We start from the raw sequence: 10910 nt of genomic DNA on the forward strand, positions 1-10910 counted from the left end.
TGGCGCAATTATTTTTATGTGCGTCCCGTCAATAGCACCGACCACACCGGGCATACCTGCATTGCCATGAAGTTGGCTTTGATCTTGTGTAGTTGTTGATTGTCCAAAGGAAACCGGATAAACTGTTGGATGATATGTGGTCTAGAGAGCGCGTTGATGGTTTGGTTTATGGCACGGCTGACTGATGGTTGCGATATTCCTAAATCGTCGACATTGCAAAGTTGCATTTTCCCTGTTGCTAAATATCGTAGTGTTGCCAAACATTTTATTTCCGGACTAATCGGGTTATTCCTGTTAGTCGGGGATGTTATTGCGTCCTGCACTAATTCCACAACAAGTTTGATACCCTCACGATTTTGCCTATATCTCTTGATCAATTCACAGTCTTCCATTGTCTCCAAAACATTTCGTCTCGCAGCCATTTTCAGATTCTTTGTGAATAGGTCTTACTGAGTTAGGAGTCCTCTCGAGGACTTTTAAGCTCTCCTAAACTTAGGTGCTACTTTTAGGCATAAAATACTTTGTGAATTGCTCTTAGTGAATAAAATTAGGAGTCCTAAATTTAAGACTGACACGCCCATTATGTTTAGGAGTTTCTCCTAAATTCGCCAGTTAGGAGTTACTTTTAGCCCTAAGATCCTTTGTGAATACGGCCCCAGGTGTTTGCGTCTTATGAAACGGATCATATCACAAAAGGTTGATTAAATCTAACGGACACATCACGCCATCACGATGGACCTCCTACAGAAAGCGATAATGGAGCGGAGTGTCGCCACAATGTGGGCTTTCCATTAGGAACCTCGCGTTGGATAAGGAAACGAGGTCCGCATTTAAACGGCCGCATTTACAGCATTTTATATTTTTTCACTTTATAAGTGCTTTATAATTCACGATTCCCACGGCAGCGCTCTCTGCAAACCTGCAGCAATTTACAGACAAGAGAGAAGAGGACGGCAGAAGCAATCAGGTGCATCAAGTGCAGAATGAAACATAAAGTCTTGCAGAAGAAGTCCGGTTTCCTGCACGGACGTTCATCAAATGGATTTCAGTTTAAAAACCACAGTTCACTTCAATGTCTCCTGTCTCTGACATCTGGTCTGTGACATTTGAAGGGAATTTAAACTAGTTTAGTGCATTAGGGGTTTAAACTAGTTAATATGCAGTAGTTCCCAACATAGGGGTTGCTCCCCTCCAAAGGGTCACCGGATTCATCTGAGCGGTCGTCACATGATTAACAGGAAAGAGAAGAAGACACTTCTTTACATCTGGACTTAAAGCAATGAGATTTGAAAGGAAAGTGTCGGATGCATCATGTGCAGAATTTAAAACACAACACAGTGGCTTATAGGAGAAGTCGGGGTTCCTGACAGATGCTGACCAAATGTGCAGAAACATCTGAGTTTATGTGACATATTTAGATAGATAATACAAATCAAATTTAAACTAGTTTATGTGCAGTAGTTCCCAACATAGGGATTGTTCCCCTCCAAAGGGTCACCGGATTCATCTGAGCGGTCGTCACATGATCAACAGGAAAGAGAAGAAGACAGGTGGGCGGTGTCTGGAATGAACTCTTTTTAAATGTTAACGTCTGCAGACCATTTACATGCACTAAAAGCTATAGTGCACACTACAGGAGAGGGAAAACCCCCAAGGCATCACATGGCCTCTTTCAAACTAAACCAATGCAAGTTAATGTACAGATTTTGTTAAATCTGATTATCAGACTTGTTGTTTATTTATTTTGTATTAATTTCAACAGGGACAGTGCACATTGATTAACATTTCTGTAAATGCGCCAACAGGCTATTTTTCATCTGCAGTCCCTGGACAGATGTTGAAAGTCATCCTAAAAAAAAATGTCACTTCAAATGACAGGTAAATACAATCAGTAAAACAACATTCAACATAGATGCTTATATTATGATAAAAGCATATATAAAAACATAAAAACAAAATGAGATATTCACAAAGCAGCCAGATAGCCACAGGTCATGGCACGTGTGCAGACGGAGTGTTGCAAAGTGCACATTGTGTCAGTGTTGACAGAGCTGATTCCCCACTAACCATGTTTTGAAGTTAGATTTAAATAAACAGGTGTTTTGTTCTCTAATCTTTACGGGGACTGAGTTCCACTGTTGTGCAGCTTTAAAAGAAAAAGAAGATTGGCTGAATGAGCTCTTCCTTAATGGAACAACGCAGTCTGCTCTGGGTGCAGCTCTTGTTGACCTACAGGTGTGCGTATGGTGTCTGAGCGGAGGTGAGGTGAGGCCGTGTATTACTTTGAATACGAGGCAAGCATTTCCATATCTCATTACATTGTCCTAGCTCAGCAAGTTGTACTTTGTGAGTATTGGGCAAAGATGAGAATGAACTGATCTCTTAGTGTTTGAAGTGTTTGTTTGAATCATGAGTCCAGGGGTTTGAGAGTATTGTACGGCATGTGAGCAGGTTGCTAAGCAGTAGGTGATGTGAGATGGAACCATAGAGTGCATGTCCTCTGTTGACATGCAGTCTCTGGTAAACCTCACATTTGACTGAATTTGACCCTGTTGCAGACCTTTTCCACCTGAGCCTTCAAGTTGAGTCTTGAATCAATGAAGACCCCCATGTATCTGCACTGTGAGACCACCTGTAGCCTCTCCCCGGACACACGTTTCTTCTCTTACAAATACTTATCGTCTTATGTTGTTTACGTTTGAGCCTCCATGTGCAAACATAAGGCTGGTGCGTTTCACTTCTGTAAGCCTAAACCCTTATACTGTATGTATATGCTCTGAATCTGCACCGTATCAAAATACATGTATTCATATTTGGTTTGTCTTTACACTTTCTGATTGGATGCAAACTGCTTTTTTCATTGTACTCGTAAACAACGACAATAAAGTTGAATCTAATCTAAAATACACCAAAGCAAATACCTTGTATGTGTAATGGCAATAAACTGGATTCTTCCAAATGTTCTCTCTTAGATCTCATGGCTTCCCCTTGACGGACGGTTCCTCCTCTCACTGGGGATCCCCTGTTTTGTCCATGGTTTTCCAAAGAAACTGGATATAATACCCCCGTCACCAGCATGGCATTATCTCCAGACGCCCCCTGCCTCTCGGAGCTTTCCGGATTCCCCAACAGGAACTTTAGCCTCATCTCCGGTACCCGTCCGTGTAACCGGAGTACAGGCAGATCTTCTTCTTCTTCTTCGCCCTACAGCCCGCAGGCGACCGCTGCCTTCGCCATCGCCATCACCTCCATGATGCTCCTCACCATCGTGGGGAACATCCTCGTCATCATCGCCGTCCTGACGTCTCGTTCGCTCAAAGGTCCTCAGAACCTCTTCCTGGTGTCGCTGGCGGCAGCAGATATTCTGGTCGCGACGCTCATCATCCCGTTCTCGTTAGCCAACGAGCTGCAGGGCTACTGGGCGTTCAGCTCCGTGTGGTGTGTGGAGGCATTTTTATTTAATCAAATATCGCTTTGCCTTTCCTGTAGTGTGTTTCAGCGCATGTAAATGGTCTGCAAAGGCTACAATTACAGCATTCTCTGCGATATCTCATATGATGATTTTAATTAAAGTATAGCCAAAATATAAGAATCAAACCAAAATGCTAAAAAATGCTTTGCCTTTCCTGTAGTGTGTTTGTGTGCATGTAAATGGTCTGCAAAGGCTAAAATGACACAATGTTCCCTCCAGAGGTAGTTTCTCTACGTGATCAATTATTTAAATTCAACTATAGCCAATTTATAGGTACAATAGAAATCAAACCAAAATGCTAAAAAATGCTTTGACCTCCCTGTAGTGTGTTCTATAGCTTTTGCTGCATGTAAATGGTCTAAAGGCTACAAATAAGCACAATTGTTTCTTACAATATAGCCAATATATAAAGGAGGTGAAATGCTTTGAAAATGCAAGAATTCTTTAAATATATTCTCAAATGAATGAACTCTGAGAAATTGATATAGGTATTGGTGCATGTAAATGGTCTGCAAAGCCTAAAATTAAGCACAATTACTTTTCTCAATGTGATATCTTATTTAGATTATACTATAGCCAACATATAAATGAGGTACTATTGGAACAACCTAAAAAATGCTTTAAAAATGCAAGAATTTTTACATATATATTCTCAAATATGGGAATGACGACTTTCAGTTGACAAAAAATACGAGAAAAAACTGTTGTTTTATGGTATTTCATTGTATTTCTTTAAAAAAGTTCAGTCAGCCCAGAGAGCCCTGTGTTTATTATGACAGTGAGTAAAATGCTTTTCTGTTGCAGGTGTGAAATCTACCTGGCGCTGGACGTTCTCTTCTGCACGTCCTCCATTGTTCACCTGTGCGCGATAGCACTGGACCGCTACCTGTCGATATCTCGCCCCGTGACGTACGGCGCCAAAAGAACCCCGACGCGAATCAAAGCGGCCATTATTATAGTCTGGCTGATCTCCGCGGTCATCTCTTTCCCGCCTCTTCTCTCTCTGGACAAGAGCAAAGGAGGTGAAGAAGTCTGCGAGCTGAACAACGAGCGATGGTATATTCTCTACTCCACCATCGGGTCATTCTTCGCCCCCTGTGTGATTATGATCCTGGTTTACGTGCGGATTTATCAGATCGCAAAGCAGCATACTCGAAGTTCGGCAGGACAGAAGCAAAAGGCGACAACGGGAGAAAAGGCCAATGAGAGTCCTGCGAAGATATCCGAGCAGAACGGGGATCAAGGAGGCAGCCAACGGGAAAAGGTCCAAGCTAAAATCTCTGGCTCTGATTCAAACCAGTCGTCTTTTCGAAACCCTCCAGAGAATACGCCAATCCAAGACACTTCAATCCCCCAAATCCCCCAAATCCCTTCAGCTGTTCCCCAGAAAGAGTCCCAGAAACATCAAGAGGAAGAAGAAGCAGCGTTCGAGAACTCGTCCAACTCTGGTTCTGAAATGGCCGATGAAGGCAAAGACGAAACGGACAAATCGGAAACATTAGGGTCGTCCCGAAAGAAAGGGTTCAAAGTCAAGATGCTAAACCTGTCCTGTAGGTACAAAGAAACAATGGCCACTTCTTCTTCTTCTGGCACCAAAGTTGTACCCGAGGAAAAAATCCAAGGGACGCCGACTTCTCGCCGCAAAGCCATGGCGAACCGGGAAAAACGCTTCACTTTCGTGTTGGCGGTGGTGATGGGAGGCTTCGTTATCTGCTGGTTCCCCTTCTTCTTCTCTTACTCTTTGAAGGCGGTGTGCCCGGAGACCTGCAGCATCCCATACCCTTTGTTTAATTTCTTCTTCTGGATCGGATACTGCAACTCCTGCCTCAACCCGGTCATTTACACCATCTTCAACCACGACTTCAGGAAGGCCTTCAAGAGGATACTGTGCAGGGACACCAAGGGCTCGTTCTTCTAGACTGGAAATTAGGATTTATTGACTATAAACACGATTGATACAAACACTTGCAGACCATTTACATACACTGAAACCTATAGCACACACTACAGGAGAACAGAAACTCTTTAAGCAAATGTGATAAGGGTACGGATCATCTCAAGTTAGGTATTTCGTACTGTTTTCATTTTTTCCTTTGGAATATTTTTACATATATTTTCCGCATATTTTTCTGTCAATTTCTGAGATATTTTCCTTCTTTGGGAAAATGCCTCCAGATTTCATTACAATATTTTTTGAATATTTTGTTTAGGGCCTGTTTAAGCGAAAGTGGTAAAGGTACTCATCATCTCAAGTTTGTCTTTTCCAAATATTGTCATTTATGCCTTCGGAACTATTTAACATCATTTTCCAAAATCTTTTTCAAATCTTTTTGTCAATTTCTCACATTTTTTCCATACTTTTTTGTGACCTTTTCTCGTGTGTTTTTCAGACTTCATTCCTAAATGTCACCATATTCAACCACAACTTCAGGAAGGCCTTCAAGACCATGTACATACACTAAAACCTATAGAACAGACTACAGGAGAAACTCTTTGAGCAAATGTGGTAAAGGTACGGATCATCTCAAATTTGTTTTTTCTGACGATTTACCGGAACTTTTTAACATTTTTCCCCACATTTCCTCCACACATTTTCTGTCAATTTCTCAGATATTTTGCACATATTTATGTTAAATGTTCTCCTGTGTTCAAACTTCATTCAAATTAAAAGCATTTATAGGTTGCACTGATAGTACGTCATGTATACCCTGGTTCATTTAAGATCCTCATACTAAACATCACATAGACACCCTACTCTTTCCATGTATTCTTTGGAACTTTTTAACATATTTTTTGTAAACTTCTCAAATATTTTCCACCTATTTTTGGGACATTTTCTTTTTTCAACCCGGTCGTTTAAACCAACTTCAACCACGACTCCAGGAAAGCCTTCAAGAGTAAACTGTGCCGGGAATTAGGTTTCGCACCGAAGGATTTATTTACTTCTGCAGTCGTTGGGATTGACCTTGCTCATAATAGACATAAACACTTGTACATTAAGGAGGAGATTGTCGTCTGAAGGAACAAAGAGGGGAAGTTTCTGAAAGCCGCAGTCAAGTGGCCAAATCAATTATCTTTAATGTTATTTAAGAATACGCTGTAATCGAATATTCAATGACTCTGAAGAACGATGATTTGATTATGATTTCATGCGGAAGTCAAGAGGATACAGGGCCTGTGTTCAGTAATTTAAAGTGTGTGTGTTTGTTTGTGTGTGTGTGTGCATGGGGATAAAGAGGACGGTCGCCTAAGGGTCTAACTGGCAGAGAACAAATATCACTAAGTGTCCTTTATCTCAGATAAAACGGGCACTCAAGGAACAGCAGCAGGGACGAAGTGAGCATCCTCCTCTCTGTGCTGTTTCTCTCTCGGTCCCTTCCTCCATGTAAAGCCGAAACGTGGGAAGTGTGCATTAAGACGGATAGATGTTGTATTCCAACGTCTCCGCGATGCTACACCTCTCTCTGGGAGTTTCTCATTAAGGGGATACAGCCCGAGGCTTTGAGGGGAGGAGAGCAGGAGACTCTGCAGAGGCTGCAGGAAAGATGGATGCGTTACATGTGGAGCCGTTTCCTTTCATTTATATTCAGTGGACTAAAGTAAGCATGGGGCAGGGAGGCAGTGCGTGTGTTAGGCAGTGCAAAGTACTTTGACTTGAGTACAACTTTTGGTACTTGATATATATATATTATTTATTTTACTATTTCAATAGACAAAATCCGACCATAAAACCAAAATTAGTAGAAGCAGGAGGGCAGAAAGCAAAGTTTATACATCCAGTTGCAGGATAAATTAATAAAGATAAATATGTCATTAAATACGCACACAGATAAACATAATGCTCTATACACATACACATACTGTGTGTACACCCATCTCCAGGGTGAAGAGAAAAGAAAAAAGTAAAATAAATAATTCTTATAAGTCCATGTTCAGATGTAAGGACAGTTTCATTTCTCATCTTACTTTTATATAAACTATGATAATTAAAATAATAATCATCGTTATTATTATTTTCAAACAAAGCAGGGAAAATGTACAACATGAAGCTTTTGTTAGATTTCACATTATGTTGAATGTTTCTCCTCCTGACCCTAAATAAAGTCTTTAAAAAGCCTCTTGCAAAAAAGCATCGTCACAAAACTGAAAACAGATTTTCTGAGAAAATGTACTTTCTTCTAATATAGAATATGATGCATTGTTGCAGATAGGTCTACACTATAAAAACTCAAAATCTTGCCCGCAGTATATGTGTCTAATATCTATTCAGAATGTGTCTCTCCTCCTGATATGAGTCACAATAACTTCAGAAGTGACACTGCAGTGAGATATAGGCTCTTGTTTTTAGACAATGCATCCTCTTGTTAAGTCAAAACCTCCTATTTTGAGTCTTATCTCAGATGCAAGTCACCAGCTAGCATCAGAAAACAGAACCATTTTGAGCATTTGCGGCTCATATTGTAACTCAACATGTCCTGATTCTGGGCAAATATAGTTAAAAATAATTAGTTCTCCCACAAGATCAGATTTATCTAAATATCCCTTAGAAATACATAAATCTTCCTAAATGTCACTCGTTCTATTGGCAGAGCTGTGTCCTTACTTCAAGTGGAAACAGCCTGTTTTTGGAGCAGCATTTGTTCCAGTGCAGCCAACAGTTAGTAAAATGAGTTACAATGAGCACAACGTCAAACAGCAGTAAAACGCTAAAAGAGAAAAAAGAAATGTTTTAAAAATATGTTGAAATGTCTAAAATTACCAAAACATGTGAAAAAATAAGGGAAAAGTCCCCCAAAAAAAGTAGTAAATAAACATATGTCTTGAAAGGCCCCTTAAAAAATATTATTATTATAATTGTATATAATAGTTTGCAATATGATGCATACAAACTATATGCAGATAGCCAACATATATACAGGAAGTGAAAGCTTCTACAGCAACACAATGCAGCAGTGATATGAATCCAAACCAATACCAAACCTTCTAATCAGTACTTTTACTTCAAGTACTTAATTTACAGTTTACGGCACAATCAGTGATTTATTTAATATTTAATGAGACATTGAGCTTCATAACCCTTTACATCGTGTTCCCTAGCATTTCATCTGAACCCTGCAGGTACCGGGCGATGAGAGAAGAATCCCTGATGAAGACGTGTGTGTGTGTGTGTGTGTGTGTGTGTGTGTGTGTGTGTGTGTGTGTGTGTGTGTGTGTGTGTGTGTGTGTGTGTGTGTGTGTGTTTGCTGTTGCATGTTTTTTGTTGTAATTGCACTTCCCTTATCTTTCTGAAAGCCGATAGAGATGATCTCGAGTGAAGCACCCAGTCCTGTAAACAGATAGCACTGGTGTTGTAGCTTTTGTACAGTATTAGCTATTTAGCAATATTAGCGTGAAATATTATTGTTTTAAAGTCCAACTGCAATTAAAATGCATGTTTATTTTCTGCTAAAGTAAAACCCTCTTGACAGCAGTGAAGATGCTAAGCAGGTAATGTGTTAGCATGCTACCATTAGCTAATAACCAGTAAGCTAATGGGAATGCATTAGCCTAAGATGGTGGACAGGAAGTCATAAATTGCTGAGTCATGTCAGGGTTTTGTAATTTCAGCTGGACTTTCACTTAATTAGTATTATTGCCTTGTTTCCTCTCCTGTGTTGTGCTTTTATTTTGAAAAAATGTCATATTAAAGCTTTGAATAAAGGAGACGATGATGATTTAACTGCTGCTAAACATTGTTTCAGCTTTTATTTAGAAAAGCCCTTCATATTTAAGCTTTGAATGCTGCTGCTGGTTGTTTCAGCTTTTATTTTGAAAATGTCTTCACAATAAAGCTTTGAATAAAGGACACAATGATGATTAAAACGCTGCTGGTCGTTGTTGCAGCTTTTATTTGGAAAATACCTTCATATTTAAGCTATGAATGCTGCTGCTGGTTGATTCAGCTTTTATTTTGAAAATGTCTTCATAGTAAAGCTTTGAATAAACGAGACAATGCTGGTTATTTCAGCTTTTATTTTGAAAATCCTTTCATATTCAAGATTTGAATAAATTATACGATGATGATTTAAATGCTGCTGGTGGTTGTTTCAGCTTTTATTTTGAAAATCCCATCATATTTAAGCTTTGAATAAAAGATAGGATGATGATTTAAACTCTGCTGGTCGTTGTTTCAGCTTTTATTTTGAAAATCCCTTAACATTTAGGCTTTGAATGCTGCCGCTGATGGTTATTTCAGCTATTATTTTGAAAATCCCATCATATTTAAGCTTTGAATAAAAGATACGATGATGATTTAAACTCTGCTGGTCGTTTTTTCAGCTTTTATTTCGAAAATCCCTTCATATTTAAGCTTTGAATGCTGCTGCTGGTTTATTCAGCCTTTATTTTGAAAATCCCTTCATATGTTACCGTTGATTTAGACGTCCTTTCAGCTCCTTATTATCACAGTCACACAAACTACTCTATCAAAAATGTGCAACGAATGGTAAAAAGGAAACATATTAAAAGGTGATAATTACCCCATTAACCCTCGCTGTTTAATTACTGAGCCTTCGGATATGTGTTGTTTACTTCTTGTTATAAAGACTATTATGTTTTTATTGTGATTAAAGGTATAAATGGTTTCCAGGGCTTTAATTTACTGTCATTATAATCTCTAATGTTCTGCCTGCAGGGACTGCGGAGTTATTCATAAAAACACTTCAATTAAAAGAAAGAAATACATAGAGGAAAAAAACTATCGAAATATACATAAATAAATACAAATGAAATAACAATAACATGATATAAAGCAAAAATATTGAATATAATTAAATAAAATATATAATTAAATACAAATTAAATGCAAAAATGTAAAGATAAATAACAATTAAAAAAAAAACATGCTGTATTTAATTAATAGCACTTCAAAAGGGGCAATACAAATAAAAAACAATAAATGAAAACAAAAAAAGAACTACATACTGACACCTGAACATCAGCAGGAGAGGACTCTTTAAAGTAGAGACGCTACACACAGATATTCACCTGAACATCAGCAGGAGAGGACTCTTTAAAGTAGAGACGCTACACACCAATATTCAGCTGAACATAAGCAGGAGAGGACTCTTTAAAGTAGAGACACTACATACTGATATATACCTGAACATTAGCAGGAGAGGACTCTTTTTAAAGTAGAGACACTACATACTGATATACACCTGAACATCAGCAGGAGAGGACTCTTTAAAGTAGAGACAATACATACTGATATACACCTGGGGCCGTATTCACAAAGGATTTTAGGGCTAAAAGTAGCTCCTAACTGGCGAATTTAGGAGAAACTCCTAAGCATAATGGGCGTGTCAGTCTTAAATTTAGGACTCCTAATTTTATTCACTAAGAGCAATTCACAAAGTATTTTAGGCCTAAAAGTAGCACCTAAGTCTGGGAGAGCTTA

At 39.0% G+C, this 10910-nt stretch overlaps 1 protein-coding gene across 1 annotated transcript; it reads left to right on the forward strand.

Annotated features, from left to right (window-relative positions):
• The first annotated feature begins 3058 nt into the window (after positions 1–3058).
• LOC104946673 (alpha-2B adrenergic receptor-like) lies at positions 3059–6226 on the forward strand. Its single transcript, XM_010772547.1, has 2 exons — positions 3059–3438; positions 4277–6226. The coding sequence occupies exons 1-2, from the start codon at positions 3077–3079 to the stop codon at positions 5388–5390; spliced, it is 1476 nt and encodes a 491-aa protein (XP_010770849.1). The 5' UTR covers positions 3059–3076; the 3' UTR covers positions 5391–6226.
• Positions 6227–10910: the final 4684 nt, after the last annotated feature.

The sequence above is a fragment of the Notothenia coriiceps genome, unplaced genomic scaffold, assembly GCF_000735185.1.
Source record: "Notothenia coriiceps isolate Sejong01 unplaced genomic scaffold, NC01 NC01_scaffold00011328, whole genome shotgun sequence".
NCBI lineage: Eukaryota > Metazoa > Chordata > Actinopteri > Perciformes > Nototheniidae > Notothenia > Notothenia coriiceps.